This window comes from Sinocyclocheilus anshuiensis, unplaced genomic scaffold (genome assembly GCF_001515605.1).
Source record: "Sinocyclocheilus anshuiensis isolate Anshui unplaced genomic scaffold, SAMN03320099.WGS_v1.1 scaffold755, whole genome shotgun sequence".
Taxonomy (NCBI): domain Eukaryota; kingdom Metazoa; phylum Chordata; class Actinopteri; order Cypriniformes; family Cyprinidae; genus Sinocyclocheilus; species Sinocyclocheilus anshuiensis.
The window spans coordinates 52,705-76,915 of NW_015552587.1; the positions used below are offsets into that span (position 1 = coordinate 52,705).

Below are 24,211 nucleotides of genomic sequence, written 5' to 3' on the forward strand. Positions count from 1 at the left end.
CACAATTGACAGTAAAGAATTTTTAAAATAATGCATTATGATATACACATTGGAAATGAAAGAAACATGTTTTCCACCATGTCTTGATTACAAATTTTAAACCAGTGTGCTGTTGACTGACCTGCAAAGTGTCACAACCTTCAATTCTGCTGAAAATGCATTGCTGCGTAAAGTTAGTGGTGATATGACGTCCCTCACCAAGTCACTGACAAAGATGATGCCTGCTCTGTCCAAACAATAGCATTTGATTAACTGCTCGTCGTCAAATGTTTCAAGAACGTTCTTCCTCTCCTAAAAGATTTGTGCATGTCTCTGTCTCCTCAGTGCCATCACAAACCCCTACAGGCAACTCCTAACCCCTTGAGAGACCTCTCGAGCGGTCTTAAATAACTGGGAGAGTAAGAGCTTTAAGTAACTTAATAACTTGCTTTTATGCTTAAGTCTGAAAGTAGGAGAGTACATTTCATGAATTCTCAGCACTTAAGACTAAAATGGCACTTTGAGAAGCTTGATAAATACTGGCCCTGAACTCTGAATGTAAGTAGATCTCCAGGAACAGGATAGGTCACCCCTGATTTAGACACTAGTCAAGTCCCAAACTTGTCCTGGAGCCCCATCACTGCACATTTTGTAGCTTCTACCTCATATAATATACCTGATTTAAATAATACAACCGAGATGATTGATAACTAACTTTTAAGCGCAGGTTTGGGCCTAGAATTGTTTTCTTAGTAGTGTTCTTCTGAGTAAGTCTCAGACGCTTAATAAATATGGGCCCTGGTCCAACCCTGATCAATCACACCTGTCTGTAATAATCAAGTGCTTCTGAAGATCTTAATATGCTGGTTCCAGTGTGTTTGATTTAGGGCCACTTTCCTACAGAGGTCCAACCCTGATCAAATTCACCTGTGTGTAACTTTGATGGACCTTGATGGATTCTGATATTCTCAGACTGGTTTTCAGCCCTCATTCATATGTGGAAATAAATCTGATATGAATTGGATATGTGCATTTGCATCTGCCATGTAAACAGACAGATTTTATAATATATTCCCCTGCCAGTGCCAGTTGTATGTCATTAAAAAAGCAACGGTGGCAAATGACGTCAACTCAGGCGGGTGCTTTTCCAGGCAATGTTGTAAAGTCCACGGTTTTCCAGCGAAACTGGGCTACTTTTACACTCTTGCTGCGGGTTGTTTTGTTGTCTGCGGGTTAAAGCGAGTGGACCCTCGATGGAGGGCACCACAGAAAAATGTGATTGGGCTGGTTTTGTTTCGCAGACCTGGCAACCCTGTTTCTGGGTCAGTACGCCTACTTTGGGTTGTTTCATAAGGTGTTGTAAGTGTAAGGTGTAAATGCAGATAATGGCTATGGGTCTATTTTAAAAGATGATGTAAGCTGGTTGTTAAACTTTGGATATAGTTAACAATCAGAAGTGGGCATCAAGACCGGAAGTGTAAATGCAGCCCTAGACACACTACTGATGTCTGATCCAGTGCTTCCCAAACCTTTCGTGGGTGTCCAATTCTGTTCCTGCAGGGCCATATTATATATAGTTTAGCTTTAACCCTGATCAAACTCATCCAAACCAGCTAATCAAGGTCTTCAGGATTACTACAAAGTTACAGGCTGGTGTGTTGGAGAAGCTTGGAGCTACACTCTGCAGAAAAGTGGAAAATTATGTGATTAGATTAGAATACAAATTATGCTGGGGCCTGAGAATTGAAGAGGTGGCTACTGAAGAACTATTCAACCACTTCCAGTTTTCTAATGCATTGTTTTTTTGTTTTTTTATGAACTTAAAAATACCAACAGCCAAATTTCATTCCCAATTTACACAACATTCATGTTTAATTTCAGTTTGATGGAAAAGTACTTGTTAACATAAGGCAGATGTCAGCTGCAGTGGAGGGAAAGAAGTGCACGGTCTGATTGTAATCAAATCTACGCATTCAAAATATGATTCTAAACAAGAAATATCACTTTGGACCTTGTTTGATGAGGCCCCAGAAAGTGCTGCATTCATTAAATATTCCAAAAGAATTAAAACCAGCTGCAGCAACATGTCATACTATGACAAGTAATTCAATGCGAGCTTTTCCATTTTAACATTCAAATATACAAGATAAATGTAACACATTCTTCTGAACCATTCAAGGTGAATGGAAAAGCTAAATAAGCCTACGATATGATTGTATTTACAACAATGTGATATCTTTTGGTGGACTGTGTTTTGGTATCAAACATTCAGTGAGATGTTCCTTTAAATGCAAATAAAGGTACAGCTAATTATGACAAATTCTTGTCACTAAAAGTAATGAGGTGAGGCCTGTAACATGCTCTGTGAGTTTTAGTTCACTGGGTCCAGTAAACGTATGCATCAGTTGTCCATGAGCTTGGCGTGTGTGCTTTGATAGCCGTGTTTTTGCCCTGGTTGGGGGTTTGTAGATGGATGTCATGTGTAAAAGCCTGACACGGTTTTCGTAGCACTCTTGTTTTCTAGAGCAGGGGTTTCATGTGTTGCTGTGCCACTGGATTGTTGTTGGGTTTTAACAGCAGAGTCATGAGAGTCAGGTGGCAGAAGGATGGAAATGTTGGGAGCAGGCTTGGGCTGCTTGGTCTCTGAGCTTGGCTGTGAGGTTTTGCCGCTACTCGCACCATGCTCTGAAACGCCTCTGGGTTTTCTGGCTGGAAAATCAACTTGATCTGAAAGGAAAAAAATACACTGAGTAAACAAACAAAGGGACACACTGGATTGTGACAAGTATGTCCTGAGCTACTTCAGCAATTTGATCTGATAGTGTTTCCATTTCTGATGAATAACAGGTTTCCAACATCTCTCGAACAAAGAATTTGCGTGACTTCTTTCTATTCTTGCTAGTTCTTTGTGATTACTGGATAAGGATTTTTTCTTTCAGATTCATTTACTGTAATGAAGACAATTTTTGTACTAACCAATTCACTGAAAAGAAAGTTTTAGTTTACACAAGAGTAATATCTAGACAATTAAATATTTTAGATCAGGGGTCGGCAACCTACAGTATGGCACGCAGAGGAATAATCACTAGCTATGTTTCCATCATCCTGTTTTAAATAATAAATAAATAAATAAATAATCTTTCATTTAGCAGACGCTTTTATCCAAAGCGACTTACACATGAGGACAGTGTTTTAAAAAGTGTTTTAATGCGCATTTTGAAGTATTGCATCAGAAACGAGTGATGGAAACGGTAAATTTTGGAGAAAAAAAATCCCTTAATTCGCAAAAAAGTTTTTACGTTCGCACGGGTTGTTTTTTAATCTTGTGCGAAAAAGGGTTGATGCGAATAATGGGAGATGGAATGAACATTTGCCGAATAAATTCCTCCATGCGCATCAAATAAGTCATGTGACTTTGCGCAATGGGACGGCAAAACCTGACTAACCAGCGGAACGATCTTGTTGCACAGCATCTGAAATGTTATGATCATTCTGAAATAACCGAGTAAAGTCTGTCGTCAAAGTATTCCTGTACAACTGCCGACTTTGAATTTTACACGACTTTGAATGGAAACCCGGCTACTGGCACACCAGCAAAGGGAAAACTGCATACTGACATACATTGAGGTAATCATTCTGTTAGGAGCTACGTATAAACACTATTAAAGTGTGAGAATTAACTTGTGCTAGTCTACAGATGCGCACGCGATTGCTGCACAAACTAGGCGCTTTAGATCGATGCCTCAGCGGTCTAACAGAGCTCGTCAATGTCAGAATAAATAAGATGGCCAATCAAATCAAAGTAGGCGGGGTTTACTGTTCACAGAAGCAGAGCACAAATTCCAGCGGGAAGCCAAAGTTTAACGTCGAAAGAAAGCGAGAAAAGATGGAAGTTGCAAATCATTTAATATTAGTCTACAAACAATGAAGCTGAGTTTAGTTGCTTCAAAAACAGCGATTTTATCCCCTCATTGCTGAGAAATAATGTAGTGACTCAGTATCGATTAATAAAAGTCGTGGGGCAGCATTGACAACAGGTTTCTCTGCTCCTGAATGTTTCTGTGTTTGCGCAGCGCGATCTGTGATCTCTGTATGCGAGTGGTGTGTGTGTGCACGTCAATTAAAGCAGCGCATTATCAGTACCTGAGCCTGGTCAGTACCTGGATGGGAGACCTCCTGGGAAAACTAGGTTGCTGTTGGAAGAGGTGTTAGTGAGGCCAGCATGGGGTGCTCACCCTGTGGTCGGCGTGGGTCCTAACGCCCCAGTATAGTGACGGGGACGTCTATACTGACAAAAAAGCACCGTCTTTCGGATGAGACGTTAAACCGAGGTCCTGACTCTCTGTGGTCATTAAAAATCCCATGACACTTCTCGTAAAGAGTAGGGGTGTAACCCCGGTGTCCTGGCCAAATTGCCCCCCTGGCCTTTGTCAATCATGGCCTCCTAATAATCCCCAACCACTTGATTGGCTCTATGACTCTCTCTCCTCTCCACCTGTAGCTGGTGTGTGGTGAGCGCACTGGCGCTGTTGTCCTATGGCTGCCGTCGCATCATCCAAGTGGATGCTGCACACTGGTGGTGGTTGAGGAGAGACCCCCCCCCCACATGATTGTAAAGCGCTTTGGGTGTACACAATAAAGCGCAATACACAATAAAGCGCTATATAAATGCATCATTCATTCATTCATTCATTCATTAATATAGAATGGTCATTAAATTGAACGTTTTAATGCATAATTGGCCTTGTCACACATACATGCAGTGGTGTTCAGTAGGGTCACATTGTAAATCTGTTATTCAAAGTCTAATTTAAACATTAAAATTAAGAAACTTTTGAAAAGTTTTAAAAACTTCATGAAAAAATGCTTCAGAAACTTTGTATAATGAAATGTAGATTTTCATGTGAACATTTAAAAATGCTTATGTACTGTATAAATAAATAATGCATTTAAGGGGGGGGCACTTCATGCCCAAAACGTTGCCGACCTGTTTTAGATCATAACTAGAAAAAATGTACAACTACTTTTCCAGGAACAATAGCAAGTATAAAATGTACTGATATTCTCAAGTTTTTCCACGATGACTGTGGGAACCCTAATAAATCAGAAATGACTATCCATTTTCAACAGACTTTTTTTTTTTACATACATTAAATAATGAACTGTATATGTTCCAATATTTCACCATCAATATCTGCATTTAATGCAACTTGCCTGATGCACTCTTCTCTGGTGAGCACGTCTTCTTGCCAAGAGACTGGGTGAAAGGACAGGGCAAAACTTTTGCTGGAGTGTAAGTGTTCAAAGGAGCCTTCTTTGAGGGCACAGCTGAGGGTCGACAAACAGAAAGCGGTTAAGACAAATGTACAGTAAACCACACACATTATACAGTGGCAGTCAGTGTCTGTACCTGGGGAGGATGCAGATATTTCCAGTACTGGATCATGGGATATGGCTATGGAGGCGAGGAAGTCATCCACTTGTTTGAGAGACAGGGAATTATGGAGGGTCTCCAAGGGACAGATTGAAGGAACCATGGAGTACAACTCAAAACCTTCAATGAAATATACCAGAATATCAGAATCAAGACCATAAAACACATCTTCAGCTAGAATAGTCATTTAGCATGAACTCTAACTTAAGATCTTGGACACATGGCGTTCCATTTCCTCTGAAAGTGACAAGCAACAACACCGTCAAACATGAGTTTGAGGTCTGCAGGATGGAGGCAGATGGGTCACACAAAGAACAGCTCACAATACCTTCAATCTACCAAAAACACCACTTGGCCAAGATGAATTTATGAAGCGGAAATGATAATCGACCTACCTTGCATACTTTTTTTTTTTTTTTATTTCTCAGATGAAACTGGTGAAACAACATGATTATGATTTGATATATTCACATCATGCAATTTGGCACAAGATGTCTGAATATAAATCTTCAGGAATCGTTCTAATAAAAGCAATAAGCAATGAGAGGCCATGCATTACAGTGATTATTCCACTGTAACACACAGTCTCTCATGGTTTATCGTATGAATACACACCAGCAACAGTTATATAATACAAAAAGACACCAACAGTCATAAATGGTTACATTTATCAAAATAACCAAGTTCATTAGAATAACCGTGTTAACGGTTGCCAAGCAGCAGTTCATTTACATAATGTGCAATGCACTTTGGGTATTAGAAAAGCGCATAATAAATAAAAATGATTATTATTATTTTTATGATAAGTGTGGATTTACTAGCATTTTACTGTGGACTGAAATAAAAGATAGAACTGATTACATTTAGATTATTTCTACTTATATTTAAATGCTGTCCTACTTAACACCCAGATTGATTTGCTAAGGTTGTTAAAAAACAACACCTATTAACAATAAAAGAAGAGGCATCTTAAGTAAAAATCTTAAGAAGACCTAAATCACAACAATATAAGCCAACATATACTAAACAATGTTCAAATTAATAGGTTTGGTGATTTACTTAGAATAGGTCTTAAATGTGAAGATTGTCTTGGCAATTATTTCAAAAAATTAAAATATAAATGAGCATTTACTTGTTACTTTTCCTTCTGCGAATGCAAGGAATAAACCAAAAACATACAATGCTCAGAGGATAGTTTCCTTGTGGATACATAAAGTTAAAAATGAAATAGGACTCTGATTTTTTTCTTTTTCATTTAATAGGAGAGATCATAGTGGACTTGGAGTTCGGTAAGGGTCGAAATGGGGTATAAAGACTAGATCTAAATACTTACTAAACAAGTTTGGGAAGCAGAGGCAACATAAAATAACAAACACTAATTAGACAGGATAGAAGGAGTATATTAAGCATGATTAACACTTACCACTGAACATACTGGAAAACACTGACCCATTTAGAAAAGCAGATTAAAGGAAAAAAACAAAACAAACAAACAATAAAAATGATATGCTAAAAATGGGCAATTTTCTAAACTTCCAAAAACATCATCTTAGATCTTACCCACCTATAAAACACTATGTTATAAATACTCAGGGATACAATAGTTTTAAAGAATGCTTTATATTACAGCTATTCATTGATTTCCTCTTTAATGCATGTGACTCTGTCAGATCAAAGTTTCGTGCATACTATAGAATTTGGAACTCAAAATACAGAAAACACGGGAAAAGCTAAAATATGCAGATAAATAAACAGGTTAAAATGAAGTGTTATATTAAATACATATCCTTTAAATAGGCCTAAGAGCAGCAAATGCTGATCACCTGATAATTCAATATATTTCATCAGTATCTAAGAACTAGCTCATTCAGCCACAAATAAACAAGCAAATATTAGGTAACAACAAAATATGCCAAATTCCCTTTTTAACAGATGATGGAACAAAATCTATGAAATCCATGTAAAGAGACCACCGTGCAGAGGAGACATAAACTGTTGGTTCCTGGTGTGTTGAATGGGTATTTTTAGTCCTCTAAAATTAATAACTGTCATATTCCCTGTTCTGCGGTTGATGGAGGAACTGTATATCCAGAAGAATAGATAATAAAAAACTCAAAAACTGAATGTGAGGGGAAGACATGGGAATTAACAAAAGCAAACATACCATTGGTTGGGTGTCGCGCAAATGAGATAGAAAATCTTTTTACAGCAGAACCACGCGTAGCCTCTGAGAAAGAGAAAAACAGGTACCTGAAATGTATAAGAGCTAACAGAAAAAGGGTTAAAGAAGGGCTAAAGAAGGCAAGAGTCATGCCGGAAAGATGCAGAGGAAAAGCAGAGGAGTGCTTGTGTTAAGTGTTCGGACAGCCATAGGGATAGTGATTAATTTTTTTTTAATAAAAATCAAACAAACAAAAACGTTCCGCTTTTCAATATGAAACCTCTTCTTTCCGTTCAAGATTAAGTATTAACCCTAGAATGCATAATGGGGGTTAAATTGACACGATAGAGCTAGCCAGCAGAAGACTGCAGCTCGCCTAATTGGCCACAGGTGTCACATAAGAAAGACTACATTTTGTATCACTATGCCAAGTCTTTGTAAACGGCTTCAAAATCAACTGTAGACACTTCATATTGAATTTGAACTCACCATAGTGTTTTTGTCAGTATTAGCATACTACTACAACTACTACTACTACTAATAAATAGAATAAAGCTCTTTTTCTCTTTTCCCACTCCCCCCTCCCAAATACACACACACAGTCACTTTAATCAGTCTAAATAAGCTCTTTTTGCACTACAAATCACATTTACACTCCATTGATTACTTAAAGTTTGGTTTTTCATATTTCACATCAGTCAATAGTTTGGAGTAAATGTTGAAGGAATAGGCACATTCAAACGTGTGACTGGTAATGGTCTCAGGCCATTAAACGGTGTAAAATGTCAAAAGGCAGAAAGGTGGAAATCTTTGTGCAAGATGTTTAGGTAAACAGCATTACGTTAAATCCACAGTTTTATGGCAGGGCCCTTCTCTGAACGCCACGGCGAAAGGTTGGTTACGCTGCCAATGGATCTTGCATTAACACACACAAATACCCAGAGCCATTAAATACAGAAGACCCCAGTTCACCCATCGTGACTCTCTAGGTTCAGCACGGTAATGCACTGGCCATGCAACAGCGCTTGCTGAAACAAAACCTGCATACTTTCTTACACCAAATGGACAAAATGGATATAAATGAATGGAAACTTGATTCAGGGGTCAGCTGACATTAGCTTTGTTTCCATCAGGGGGAAGTCGTGGCCTAATGGTTAGAGAGTCGGACTCGTAACCCAAAGGTTGCGGGTTCGAGACTTGTACTTCACCCTGTTTTAACGCGCATTTTGAAGTATCGCATCAGAATCGAGCGATGGAAACGCCAAATTTCGAATAAAAATCCCTTAATTCGCAAAAAAGTTTTTACGCTCGCTTGAGGTGGTTTTTGACTTGTGCGAAAAAGGGTTGATGCGAATAATGGGAGATGGAAATGCATCTTGCGAATAAATTCCTCCAAGCGCTATGCTTTGCGCTATGGGACGGCAAAACCTGACTAACCAGCGGACCGATCTCATTCACAGCATCTGAAATGTTGTTATGGTCATTCGGAAATGCACGAGCAAAGTCTGTCATCAAAGTATTTCTGTATAATTGCCTCCCAGAACTGTCTTTCACGACTGTGTTCCCAAACAGCAGCATCCACCTCCGAAAGCAGTGACCGCATTCATTGTGTTTCGTCTGCTCGCTCTGAAGCGCAAGTCATTTATTATATATGAAAATTATTATATTCTCCTACTTTTCTTAGGGATTTATAGTGCCAGTTTATCAGGAAGTGACGATTTTGTTCTCTTTGACTCATTGGATGGAAACGGTGCTTGTTCGCAAACGTTTTATGCGATATTCCAGTTTTGCTCATAAGTTAAATTTGCATCTTTGGATGGAAACCCGGCTATTGGCGCACAGACTAGTGATCACTGTACACACCTGATCATTGTGTATAATCAGATTCCTAAATGATTTGATTACACTGAAAGATTGAAAGAGAAAAAACCCCATTTAATCCTAAACAGGTCATTTTGTCCCCATTATGCATTCATGAAGGTTTTTTAGATCATGCATTCTAAGGTTAAAATGATATAATTGTCACTATGCTTTCTTTTCTGATCCACAACAGCACTGCTGCTCCATGAACACATCTACAACAGTCTTGATTCACAACAATAATTAGCCATGGCATCTCTGATTTCCACAAAATCATTTGCAGGTACCAAATATCCCCCCCAAAAAAAGGACATAAAAGTTATGTTGATTTCTATTTCCCCTCCAATAACAGCTACAATGTCAGCATGATTTTAAGTCATTGGTTGCATTATTATAGTTGCACTCAAAATCTTCCCGCTGCAACTAGTGACTAAAATGATGTTTTTGGCTTTTCACAGATACAACTTTTTGAATTGAAAAAAAAAAAATTGACAAAATTCAGAACTGTAAAATCTTAGTGAAATTTACTAAATGAAAAAGTTTGTCACCAAAATATGACGGAAATTTAAAGCTTAAATTAAATGTGTTCATTATATAAAGTGTCTCTCTTCAAGACATGGATTGAACTGCTTGATTAATTTGTATTACATTTACCATGTTTTAATGAACATTTTAAATCCATTTTAAATAAAGTTTTGGCCGCATGGACTTTCAGTGTAGGTACAGAAATCTCTCAGGATTCCAAAAAAAAATATTAGTTTGCTTCTTAGATGAACAATGGGCATGAGGATGAGTAAAATGATGACAGAATTTTCATTCATTCATTTCAAATTTTAATGCTTTTAGTTAATTTAGTTACATTTTAACTACACAGTGTATATGAATAGAGCTTATAGTTTTTATATATATATATATAGTTTTATATAGCTTTTAAGTGAACTCAAATGAAATGTGTTATTAAGTTACATGAAAATAAATACCACTGTAGGGAAAGCTAAAGAAAACTTTTAAAGAAAATAGGGTATAGCGGATGTGTTTATGATGTTACAGTGGTAGTTAGTTACATTAAGGTAAATTAAATAATAAAAAAAGAAAGCATGACGTAAAAATTTTTATGCCACACAGGACGGGACATAGACTACACATAGAATTAATTAAATTAACAAAAGGAACTGTATAGTTTTTTGTTAGGGATTATAGACAACAGCTTATCTTATTCAATGTGGGTTCAATTCCCAGGGAACACACATACTGGTAAAAAATGTATAGCCTGAATGCACTGTAAGTCGCTTTGGATAAAAGCATCTGCTAAATGCATACATATTTAATTTAATCATTATTATACCTGATTTTTCATGAAACATACACTATATTATGTACAGATCATAGCATACATTTCTTTCAAAAGCATATGAGGTGCAGAATCCAAAAAAAGATCCTGAGGTTGTTGTATTGTAGATTTTGCAGCATAAATACATCGCTCAGGGCAGACAGGCAAAACAACAAAAAGATGACTTATTTCAATGCAACCAGTTGAGAACGACCCGAGCTCCGGCGCTTCACACTGAAAACACAGATAAGACTCCAGGATTCCTTAAAAACAGGGACGGGGATTCACCATTAGAAGGTGTGTGTGCGTGTTTGCACATACCATCTAAGAAGCCAGAGGAGGTCAGCTTTTTACGGTGTGCGTGAGCGTAATCTTGTAGGTTAGGTGCACTGGAGGAGCCACCCAGCACCATGGTGCTAAACAAGCCAGCGCAATGAGACCCTGATGGGAGTTAGAGAAGATACATACAGCAATCGGGTGCTCCAAGAGACACGCCTCGCAATGCATGCAGCATGCTTTTCTAGAAGATTCTTGCCACAGAATGAGTAGTGCAGCCTCACTGAAAGCATCCCATAATGACAGTAATGTCTTTTGTCATGGCAACCTAGTAAGGTAAACTGATCTGCAGAGGTCCTCATTTTAAGAGTATAAATTAAAAAGCACTCAACGACCAGTAGGACGCTAGGGTCACATGTCAAGCAATTACTGACAAAATGCACTATCTAAAATCATTATAAAGCGGAGAGTTCCGGTCCTTGATTCTGATTGGCTGAGCCGCGTTCGAAGCTGTTGTAAATTACTCTACAAACATACACCTTTGTTTACTTCTGTGTGTTGCTCGGCATCCACTTTGTTGGAACCACAACTGATTCTGAGGAACTACATTGTTTGGTGGAAGAATACTGTTTTTATTAATATCATTACACTTTATTTGCTCTGTTTTATTTTGTGAAACCTTACTACGTATATGGAATAACCGTTTTATAAAAGCAATAAGCCCCGTGAAGCCGTGGTTTACAGTGAATTTATAACAGCTAAGGGGGATGTTATAAATTCACTGTAAACCGCGGCTTCTTATGGCTTATTGCTTTAATTTACTACAACTGCTGTAATTATCATATACTGCATTCCAGAGGTGTCATATCAGTTACATTTTAACGAATGGTAGAATCAGTCTGAACCGAATCAAATCAATCTGTATTGCTGTGAATGACCAAAATGTACGGACATTTTTAACAGCTGACAACAACAATAAAACTCGTAACCTTTATAGTATTTAAGCAAATTTTCACCACTCTTGTTTTAAATAGTAAAATATGAACAATTCTTTGATATCCACACATCACAAAGTAAAACTTAAGCAACACAAGCGCTTAATTGTTTGAAAGATCACAGTCAAAATTGTCACTAACAAAACACATTCTTTCTTGGTAACGTGTCCATGCGCTACTTCTCCCCACCAAACAACATCCGAATTTTAGTTTGAAGTGTTTATGAGTATATAAGAGCACTTCCTAGATCCAGTAACTGGTCACCATATTTTAACCACCTCATTACTTTTAAACTGTCCTGCAGCATGACAAATTCATTACTTTTTTTTCAATGAATAAAAAAAATACAATCAATTGCTATTATGAGCCATAAAAGAATAGAAATAGAATAAAATACATGTAGAGTAGGGCTGGGCGATAAATCACTAATGATGATTATCACAAGATAATTTTCCACGATAAAACGGTAACAAGAGTTCGATAAATGTTCGATATAATTTTTATGCGAATAACTTGGTATTGCATCAGAAATGTCGTATCGAATTTTATTATATTATTAATTTAGACTACTGTTTTTCATACAAATATCTAGAAACTATACATTTTCACTATGGTATTGAGGTGTGGTTTTTAACTGTGGTTATTATGATCTAAATGTATGCTACTATGAAAGACCAATAGTTAATTGTAATAAAACTCAAACAGTGGCAATATTTTGATAATAAACATATACATCTGCATCCCAACTCAACTACTGTCAAATTTTCTAAGAGACAAAAAAAAAAAAATGTAGCATTATTAATATTATCAGGCAACACAAACCTGTGTCTTGAGTTGAAACAATATTACTCATTAGAACATGCAGAAACCAAGAAATTCATCTTTCTATGAAGATATTTATTATATCAAGGAACAATGACTGGAAAAGTGTAAAGAATTCAGAAACGTGAAGTGTTTGTCATGTTCTGACCTAACCACAATTAATGGTCAGGTTTCTACAACTTTCACTAGGGAGCAAGAATCTGCCTGTAAACTTGAAAGAAATAAAAATATGACATTTATCGTGACAATTATCGATATCGACTGATATGATTTGGCCCATATCGCCCAGCCCTAATGTAGAGTGTAGCATGTCACACCGCAGGACATCCAATAGCATTTCATGTCACCTGTCCTTTTACAAATATGTATAATTACACAGCAAGGCAAAAGTATATGCTGCAAACCATGAGCGTTTGTGTATATATACGGCCTACAAACACACAAAGGACATTACAAGCATATATGAGAGTCAGCACTGTATTAGTCAGCTGTGTGGCAAAAATCTTAGAGCAGTGTGTTTCAGAGTTAAGCTCACTGATAGAATTACACATTCAGTCCCAATTCAGACTCAAATTAATTGGTCATTAAGTTTGAAAGAATCAAGAGAGAGCAGCCACAACAACATCACACACGACAGAGATTAGAAATGGAACGGCAAAACATTATTTGGACACCGGTACAACCAGTATGTCAGAACTCCTCCATAATGACACCCAACAGCATTCAGGATATTATAACATGTATCTGTTCAGTGGATAAATATGACATCTTACCTATTCCAGGTGTGAGCTTGTGATCCGGGTGCAGTCTGCTGGGTCTGCTGTGGCTGTTGTTCTCTGACAGAACCTGAAAGAGCACAGGCAGACAACAATAACTGCTTAACAAAACGTCAACCCGTCCAGTTGGCATATTCCAGATGTTAATAAGCAGCACTGTAAATGTGAGTTCACAGATCTATACACCAAAAACAAGACAAAAACCCAGCATGAAGGAACAGAAATGGACCATGCGTTTAGCATTGCCACACAGACTCATTCCATATCAGAAACAGGAAATGAGATCAGGAATGCAGAAGGGTATGAGGACAAACATGGCAACAGTTTATAGAGTATAATCAAACAAATCATATTTCATATGCGTTCGCATTCATGTAAAACCCAACAGAGCAGGAAACAGCCTGGTTAGTTTTCTGTTAAAAATGTTCGTTTCAGTTTCATGCAAAACCAAACGAAACTTCAAAATTATGAAATCTACATTGGGGGGAAAAAAGAGAGGACAATAAACAGAAAAAAGAGCTCTCTTGCTTTACCCGAGGCCTAGATCAATCTTGATTTTCTATAAACCCTGACAGCTCAAGTCACAGATTCAGCCTAGCTCTCAACTAAAAGGATTGTCAATGAAGACAGTGGCAATAAAAATACACTTCGGCTGAGGATACACGGGGCGGCTTTGGGCAGTGCTGCCATCAACAGGCAACCAGGTGAGACACAGGACCGATCTAAAGTGTCCAGATAGAAATTTGTTACCCATTCTCAATGGGAAAGTGCCGCACAGTGCTCAAAAAAAGCTGTCCGGCAAAATTGCTCAAAGTTGCCCCGTGTATCAATAGCCATAGGCACACATAAAATCTGTCTTTATGTCATACACTGCCAATCAAAAGTTTGGGATCAGTAAGACTTTTAAAGTTTTTTAATGGAGTCATCAAGGCTGCATTTATTTTATCAAAAATACAGAAAAAAACAGTAAGATTGTGAAATAATATTGCAATTTCTAATATTGGTTTCCTATTTTAATATGCTTTTTATGACGCTGAATTTTCATCAGCATCATTACTCCAGTGTTCAGTGTCACATGATCTTCAGAAATCATTCTAATATGCTGATTTATTATCAGTGTTGGAACTGTTGTGCTGCGGAATATTTTTTTTGGAAGCTGTGATACTTTTTGATTCTTTGATTAATAAAAAGTTCAAAAGAACAGCATTTATTCAAAAGAGAAGTCTTTACTATCACTTTTTAATCCATTTAACACATCCTTGCTGAATAAAAGTATTAATTTCTTTAAAAAAAAAATAATAATAAATGAAAAATGTACTGACCCCAAACTTTTGAATAATAGTGTATGTTGTGACACAAAATTTCTATTTTGAATAAACACTGTTCTTTTTAACTTTTTATTTATCAAAGAACCCTGAAAAAAGTATCACAGGTTCCAAAAAATATTAAATGTTTCCAGCACTGATAATAAATCAGCATATTAGAATGATTTCTGAAGATCATGTGAGTCTGAAGACTGGAGTTATGATGCTGAAAATTCACCTTTGATCACAGAAATAAATTATATTTGAAAGTATATTAAAATAGAAAACTGTTATTTTAAATGACAATAATATTTCACAAAAGTAGTTTTTTCTGTATTTTTGATCAAATAGATACAGCCTTGATGAGCATAAGAAACTTCTTAAAAAGCATTAAAAATCTTACTGATGATCCCAAACTTTTGAATGTTAGTGCATATCAAAGCAACTTCAATCTATCTGAAAGATTTTGTTTACAAGATATCACACTTCACAAAAAGCATCTGAAATAACGATCAAGCATGTCTATGTCTGATGAACCATACCGCATCTACAGTTACTCTCCAAAGACTCCAGTGTCAACTATGTTTTGTTTTCTTGTATAACAATGACATTCTTAAGTGTGCCTAAAGTGTCTTTGAGCCACTTTATTTAGTTGAAAACTTTGCCGCCATCTTCCACGTGTGTGTTAAGTACTTGACCGAGGTTCCCACTTTGTTATAATGTTGTGTACAAATGACAGGAAAACTGACATGGAACAACCTGACCAAAGCAATAATATGCTGCAAAACAAAGACACGAGCATAATTATAACATGTGGGTTATAATTATTGTAAAACATAAAAAGATAGTGATGCTCACTAAATGGGTAAACAACACCATATGTGTTTATACTCTTACTAAGAGCTTCCTAATGAACTGTAAAAACAAGAAATGAAGATCTGGCTGAGGACAGGGACCAATGAGAGCTAAAGCAGGGACAAACTTCTGTCCTGGAAGAGATGAGTGACAAGCAAAAATCCACCCAATACATACATGATATCAGTAACACATATCCCACAGCAGCCCACAGGTCAAATCAAGTTTTTGTCATTATTGAAATGGAGCAGGATGCAAAGGACAGCTAATGGCACAGCAGATGAATGAAAAGAGTTGAGTTACCAGGCTAAACATGGATAAAGACAGCAGATTGGTGAAGAGAGAACAATAAAATATGGAAAAGTTATCATGACATTTTTAGTTTATGGTCTGAAAAAGCAGCAAAGGCTAAAAAATTATCTTTTCTCATAACAAAAATGCATACAAACCGATATTTATTTTCGACATGGTATGACATTCAGGTTACATTTAATCAGTCTCATAAATAAGAATAATGATAATAATAACATTAGTATGCATAAATAAAGCAGAATTTGAAGTCAACCTGAAATGGCATTTGCAACCCATTTTACTTTCTTAAAAGGATGTATTTCTGAGGACATTCAATGAGGAAAAAAAAAGTGTGGGGCAAGACTTGAGTTTATCTGTCAGGAATTAACTGCATGTTGAAACATAGCTGTTCAAAACCAGTGCATTTTGGAGGACTACCCCCTTCCTGAAAAACCAAATGCAGAAAACGTGCTTCAGATACACAAAAATTCACTTTTGAGAGCATGTTACAATTGTAAAAGTTCATTCTCATGTTCTATTACTGCTGTGATTTTTACGTACACTAGTACTAAAAGTGATTATTTATTAACAATTAACTTTTGGCAAGAATCCCAATACGAAAAGTGTACCACCTACAATAATATCCAAAAACAAAGACTAATCTATTTAGCTGGGTGGCCAATGTGATTTTTTTTGGCGTAAAATACACTGATGAATAATACACAGTAAGGTAGAAAGAAATGCACTTTTTTTGTAAATCTTCATTTCGTGTTGACTTTAAAGCAAAACTGAGAAACCACTGGTCTGTAAAAACAAAGACTGTGTATTCGGTGTTGTGACGTTAATGGATATTTTTGTCAAAATGTAGTACTACTCACAGTCAATGGAGATAAGTTAGTTTTCATATGTTTAGAACAAAAACATGGTTTATATGGACACGCGAAGAAAATTCGTCTTCTTCAAAGACACTGTTACTAGACCAAAACTGGTAAAACGGACTGAAACGCTGATATTCCAGAACACAAACCAGTGCATTAAATATCAACAAAACATGATGAATGAGGTAATAGTGCGCTCTTTTAATTCATCTGCTTATTAGGTGTCCTTGCTGACCGCCGCCAAAATCTTGAGTGTGAATGAACAATACGTTAGTGGTTGGTGTGAAGAATGAATTAAATTGGTAAAAACCTGTTGCCATGAGCCAAAAATACTGGATGTGAAAGCCAGTGATTTGGGGGAGACTGGGGAGGAAGTTATTTGGTCCCCTGATCTGCGTCTTCGACGCCCAGTACCCACACCACAGGTGTAATGAATCCAGGTACCTATAGAGTCAGGGCTAGACACACTCAGGGGGCTCTCTTCCTGGAAGTGAGACAGGAGGCAGAAACAGCACAGTCATGCAACGTTAACAACAGTCCGGTGTCGAGTCCACCAACATTCACTACCAAGGAATTTGGCTCAACAGAAGACAAACACAGCTAAGAGTGCTCATACTTTGCCAGCAGGCGTCTTGAGAAAGTCTTTCTGCAATGGGGACTAAAAAAAGAAAACAAATAAGAGACGGTGGCAGTTTTCAAAATAATACACATTTGTGGAGAGAGAAGCTTTGAATTGAAATATGAAAGACATGCAAAGTAATATATACACACTACAAGGCTGCTAGCCGGCCCGAGTTGAATGAAAACTGAATGCTTGAAACAATATCGCATGATATTAATATTTTATAATTTTCATGTCACACTGTACAATAATACCGTCAAGTCATAATACACTCGCAGAACAAAAGGTACAAAAGTTGTCACTGGGGTTGTAACTTTTCAAAAGGTACACTCTTTAGGTACAAAGGTCTGCCTTTTGAAAAGGTACCACCCCAGTGACAACTTTTGTACCTTTTGTTCTGAGAGTGTATGATAACAACATGACAGTGGGTGCATGCAATTTTCAATTTTGGTGAACAACTGTTATTGAAATGTTTTTTTTTTTTGTTTTTTTTTAAATATCTTCTTTTGTGTTCCACAGAAGAAAAAAAATGTACAGGTTTGAAACGACATGAAACAGAATGATGACAGAATTTTCATTTTTGGGTTAACTAGCTTTTACTTAACTCTGATCAACCAATAAATTGCATTGTAAAACTCAATTTTGATCAAATCTATCACTTTTCAACTTTTCTTTGTATCTCATTACATAAAGGCATGATCCATGGCTAGGTGTGCATGAAATGACTCTAATGCGCACCATCTGAAGCTAAGCAGAGTACAGCGGGAGAATCACATTTATTTGAATGATTCTGAAAGAAAGATCTGCATTCGTGCAGTGTCTCTCTACTAGCTGTGCGTTTAATTACTTCAAATCCAGTCATGTTACCACTTTGCTGCCGAGAAATATAATGGTGCTCCTGAATGCTGCTGTGTGCGCGAGCGACCGTCTGTATGCGTTAGAGTGATTTAACGCACACATCTCAGCCAGTCAGAACAGAGTATTCAGACAGACCATGGTAAAATGATAGCTATAAATAATTTTCTCATTATTACAGAAACGTGGGCTTTGATTATTTGGTTATTTAGTGTAATAAATCACAGATGGGAAGATAGACTAGTAGGAAAAATGTAGTAGAAACATACAGTTGATGAAATTTCATTTGGGCTAAACTAATAAACGTGCTGAACTAAAGCAATGCTCTGTCTAACTATGAGTGATACGGAGCTAGAAAAAAATATGAAAGTTAGGGTAAGTCTACGTTTGATGACAAAATCACTGTTATTATATTTTAAACTATGTAATACTACAGTTGTATAGTTGTAGACCCAGAACAACAACATAGTATTTTGCTCCCATTTTGAGAAAATGTAGATACTTTAAAATGACATACATTAAAAAAAATAAAATACAGAAACATCAAACTGATTACTAAAAACAAAATTCAAATGGACAGAAACTGAAAGTGAAAAGAAGGCTTTGGCACGGTAAAAGTTAAGGACATATCAAAGCATATTCACATGAAGAGAGAAAATTGCAAGCACTTGTTCACATCCCTACATAATGTGAATGCCACAGGAACGTAAAAGATGTTTTAAAAAAAAATATATGATTCTAGCTCTGCACAGCACATTCACTACCAGCAAAAAGTTTGGAAACACTGCATTTCTTTGTTTTTAACAACCTTTTAATTTAAAAGCTTATACTTGAATGCTTGAAATCTGTTTTTTATACAAACAGATTTGGTCATATGAATTTCTGTTAATTTACAGTTAGTTATTAGTTGTTAACATTAGTTAATATGAACTAACAATTAACAATAGTTTTATAGAATTCATATTAATGTCAATTTTAACTAATACATTTTTAAAATCAAAAGTTGTATCTGTTAACATTAGTAACTGCACTATGAACTAACATGAAAAAACAATGAACACCTGTATTTTTTACCTGTATTATTCATGCTAATGAGCTCTGCTGACCCCGCCCCTCTCTTCCATGGGTGAGGAGCTGTTCTCATGAGACTGTTTACAGTGTTGCCAGATTGGGCGGTTTTGAATTTGATTGTGTGGGTAAAAATTGGCTTGGGCGGGTGGACAAAATTTGGGCTGGTTTGGGGTCAGTTTGGCGGTTTTCAAACATATAAATTGCATAGGCTAATAAAAGTTATTTTTTTTAATTGTCGGATTATAATTAAGTATCAATGAATGACACAGTTTTGAGTTGACTGTCATGGTGTGCGCATGAACGAGTGTGAAATACCTGCTAATTACGTTGCTTTTTCCTATCACTTATATTGGGCACTTTTTGCATTTAAACTGGATTATTCTGACTGCTGACATAAACTAACTACTATAAAAAAGCATATGGCTCATTGTTAGTTCATGTTAACCAATGTTAACAACTGAAACGTTACTGCAAAGCGTAACTGAATCTTAAATCAATTAAATATATTAAAGTCATAAGGCGCTGGTGCTGATGTAAACGTCGACAGCCGCACTAATCACGAGGGCTCAGCAGACAGACGTTATGATTCGTGAGTGACAGGTTTTTAGCGTGATAAGTTATAACGTATCTGATCCACTGTGTCTTCAGCGGCTCAGATGTCGGGAGTAAATGACAGGTAAAACGCTAGTGTCAATCAACAGTCGTGGGAGGGGCCTGGGTCAGTGTGACATCACACAGCCAAGAATCTGTGAACAGCTTGATCTGAGAAAGAGCTTATTATTTGTGGTGATTAAAAAAAAAAAAGAACTGGTTGGATTTTTATCATTATAGGGGTGGTTGTGTACACACACTGCCAACACACATTTCGGTTCAAACAACATGTAAAAGTGAATTTTGCATCTGATGTCCCCTTTAAATTTGCTGTAAAATGTGAAGTCTGTGTAAATGTGCCTTATCTCCTGAATTCATGACTGTCCCTGTCAAAGCTCATATGTGTAGAATATACATATGCAGCATCTATATTTGTACATACATGCATAAGAAATTTCAACTATTATCAAAGAATAATAGTGATTAACTGTGAACGATTTGATTAATTTGAAAGTGTTTTGAGACCCTTTTTATGATAACATACTGTGTAAGAACTTACTTCCACAGAGCCGATCTTTTTGGAGCGGGGAAGAGGGGACTTCCTGTGGATGTAGATGGGATCGGACACCATGGGGCGGAACATCATATGAGCTCGATCCGGCTCGTCACGTTTAGCACCACCGGCCTCCTCATCACTGTCATTATGGGATTTCTTCTTGGAGCCCTCATTCTGAGACACATTCAACATTTTAAGCGCATTTGAGAATTTCAGATTTGTAAAAAAAAAAATGCAACTTAGAAATGCTGCAAATGAAAACAAGTACATACTGTAAATAGCAACTTTTAATTGAGATGGAATCTGTCTTTAACCACCAATTCCACCCAAACCCAGGAAGAGGAAATTAAATACATATAATAAATTACAGGGGGGGAAAAACACACACAACAGCCATTAGTCAGTGCATTAGTCAGTGCAAACCTCTCTAGATGCTGGTCTATATCCAAATCCAGACGGAAGGTTTTTATCTTCTTCACAGCCTTTAGCTCCTGGACTGAAATGAAGCTCCACATGGAAACGATCCTCTGATGAAGGATCCTACAAATCCAAAGCCCTCATTAACACACTATTATTAACACACATCACATGTCTGTCCTCAAACATCATACATGCATATATGAATAAAATATGAAGCTAATTGTCTTTTTCCACAATTAATTGTTAGAGTGTCTCGTCTAGGCAAACCAATTGTTGAGTGGCTTGCAACGAATTTGATTTCTTCCAATACAAAAAAAATCAAGCACGTCTATGTATGCATGACAGGCCTTGTATGCCTTAAGACAAATGTGCTTTATTGCCATTCTCTTAATTCTTTTGAAATCGTGTAAATAATTAAGCTACAATCAATAAAGTTTAAAATTCCTTAGAATTACGTTCTAAAATTACAACACAGCACATTCATTTTAAAAGGTATGTTATAACGTAAGTTTTGCATGAGCAGAAAAACCATTTCATACATTTCTTGGACAAATCAGAGGTGAAATGCTTTTGTGTTATTTAAAAGCACTGCATGTGTGCCGACATGCTGGTACCTTGTTTGGGTCTTCATAGAGCATGATGACTATCTGCGTCATGTAGTTCAGCTCGCTGACTATTTTGAGGTAGTCCATGGCTCTCTTCCACTGCTCATCTCTGGCCTCCTGAGGATACAGCCAAACAATCCCTTCAAGTAGAACTCAGAACAGCAAAACAACAGCCAGGATATATCTACGTACTGTAAAAAGCTTTAGAAGATTATATTAATCAGGGCATACATCACAGAGGGCTCCATAACGCAAGACAGACAGCAGCGAGTGAACATGACTCTCACTGGTGAAGTAAAGTCTGGTCCGCACATGGCGTTCTGGAGACATGACTCCTCTGGAATACCTGCAGAATATATCAACCCAAAAAGCCTTTTGATTTCACCCAAAACCTGAAATATTTACAAATCAAATGCTAATTCATTTCAGGGGGCAAGACATACAGGGTTTTTTTTTTTTTATGTAAGTATTATGCACCAAAAATAATGGTAATATCTGACAGTTTTCCACCCTGTCTTTGACCATATGAATGAAAGGCTTGGTTTTGGTGCTCTTTCTTTTTTAAGATTTCAAAGTTCGTCATACCAAAGCGACCGTGTCTCTTTTAGGAGACATGGATTAAACCAGTGTTTCCCAACCACTAGTGTGCCGTGGAAAATGATCAAAAACGTCCTTATCTCTATTATATTTCGTGATTATTATTTTTAAATCAGTGCTATTGGTCATCATTATGTCAGTTTACAAATATTTAACCAATGAAAAGCATTCGAAAGAGCTAGCGACTAAACCTTGCAATGCCATTGGATCCTCAAACTGTCAGTCAAACCTCTTAACTCCACCCCGCCTCGACGCGCAGTTTGAAGACTGACGGCTACTTCTTCACAACGCAAGAGTAAATAAAGAACTGATGTTTGAATAAGTACAGCGTTTTCTTTACTCAAGATACACTGTCTATAAAGGCTTATGTTTTTGTGTGTTTAAAGAACAGAGAAGAGTCTAGTTACAGCCAATACACTTTTGTACGTTTGAAATATCCTGTGCATAGTGGTTCGTCTGATTTATCGTGAGATTTTGGCCAAATGTATTCAACAAAAAGAGAAACTGAGGGCCCATATAGCTACAACAAACTTTATAACATAATGCGATTAACTGCGGTTAAATGCAACCGCTCTAATGATGGGCAAAACACAGATCTCCGTCATTCGGTCGTCAAAAACCTTGTTAACTCCATTTGAGTATAATTTTCAGATATTAAGTGCAAGTGTCTGATCATATATAAAGCCAAAATACCAACTCTGATGACGCAATGTTTGATTATTGAAAAAAAAAGGTTGGGAAACACTGGATTAAACTGCTGGATTACTTTTACGAGATCTTTATAAACTTTTTAAAGCTTGCCTGGACATGGATGGAGAATATATTTTAAAAAATCGTATAAGTTTGAAATTACGTTAGGGTGTGTAATCGATGATAAATTTTCATGTTTAGGTAAACTAATCCTTTAGTAGTAGTATATATTTATTTAATGCCATGTCAGTATCTAAGGCTATTTTCATGGCAAAAACAATTAAAAAACACAAGTATAACAAATAAAATAAAAACCGGCAAACAAACAAACACAAGTTATATTACACAAGATTTTTTACATTAACATATGTTTAAAATTCTAAAACTTTTCCCGCCAAAATTATACTAAATAACTCTTTAAGTGAGTTCCTAAAAGAGTTTTCTACATACATTAAAAGCTGGACAGTCCAATATAGTATGTTTGACAGAGAGAGGAATCTTGCAGAACATGCCGTTTTTAACAAAGCACAGTGAATGTTATAAGATCAAGGAAAGTTTTATTCCTCGCGTCATGTTCCTTCAGATCTTGAACTGTGTATTGACTAGTTTTTATATTGTCTATAAGCGATACAGTCCAGCTCAAGCACTGAAACAGACGATGTCTTACACTGGGTGCAGTTTGTTAACGGTGTCATCGTCTTGTGTCCTCTGCAGATCAGAGCGGATCTTGCGGATTAGAGGTGTACAGTAACCTTTGGCTATGTCCAGTTTCTCAGCTTGAGAAATACCATATTCCTGACAAGAGCAGATAAGGACAATTACCAAAAAACAGTTTAGGATTATAAACAAATTGTACCACGTCAATTTATACCAGCTCTCGTAGTTTATTTAATTGATATTTGACCAGAAGCAAATGGAGGAATTAAAAACTAAAATAAAAAAGGTCACCTGTGGGATGACAATGTCAGCCAGTGCTTTGGACAGCCGGTAAATTTCCATGGTGTTGTCCAGTTTTAATAAGCTGTTGTGCTGCACGTCATATTTGATGCAGTCATAGATATCAGGGATCTTGCTGATGTTGTATCGGCCGTTCTTCATCTTGAAATCCTTCTCGAGTTTAGACCACCGACGCAGCATCAGCTCTAGAGTCTCACTGTGGTACAACTGGATATCTGTAACACAAAAACAAAAAATGTGCCACCTGATGTTAGCATAAGACTTGGTGACTAATATTTGAATTGCA

The 24,211-nt window shown here is 36.8% G+C and overlaps 1 protein-coding gene across 8 annotated transcripts in view; it reads right to left on the reverse strand.

Moving 5' to 3' along the window:
* Nucleotides 1-2,087: 2,087 nt before the first annotated feature.
* Nucleotides 2,088-24,211, reverse strand: part of ppip5k2 (diphosphoinositol pentakisphosphate kinase 2) — a 47,831-nt gene continuing 25,707 nt past the window's right edge. The window contains exons 20-34 of one of the 8 annotated variants that reach the window (XM_016456352.1): nucleotides 23,917-24,140; nucleotides 23,636-23,763; nucleotides 21,913-22,027; nucleotides 21,691-21,798; nucleotides 21,080-21,196; nucleotides 20,660-20,830; nucleotides 17,578-17,619; nucleotides 17,272-17,445; nucleotides 13,631-13,703; nucleotides 11,086-11,205; nucleotides 7,578-7,640; nucleotides 6,837-6,857; nucleotides 5,390-5,533; nucleotides 5,194-5,307; nucleotides 2,088-2,706 (exon numbers count right to left, since the gene is read on the reverse strand). In XM_016456352.1, coding sequence (XP_016311838.1) covers nucleotides 2,456-2,706; nucleotides 5,194-5,307; nucleotides 5,390-5,533; nucleotides 6,837-6,857; nucleotides 7,578-7,640; nucleotides 11,086-11,205; nucleotides 13,631-13,703; nucleotides 17,272-17,445; nucleotides 17,578-17,619; nucleotides 20,660-20,830; nucleotides 21,080-21,196; nucleotides 21,691-21,798; nucleotides 21,913-22,027; nucleotides 23,636-23,763; nucleotides 23,917-24,140 — 1,865 coding nt within the window. In that variant the 3' untranslated portion in view covers nucleotides 2,088-2,455. The remainder of the gene's footprint in view (nucleotides 2,707-5,193; nucleotides 5,308-5,389; nucleotides 5,534-6,836; nucleotides 6,858-7,577; nucleotides 7,641-11,085; nucleotides 11,206-13,630; nucleotides 13,704-17,271; nucleotides 17,446-17,577; nucleotides 17,620-20,659; nucleotides 20,831-21,079; nucleotides 21,197-21,690; nucleotides 21,799-21,912; nucleotides 22,028-23,635; nucleotides 23,764-23,916; nucleotides 24,141-24,211) is intronic. The other 7 variants (XM_016456353.1, XM_016456354.1, XM_016456357.1 and 4 more) reach the window with 7 other exon arrangements.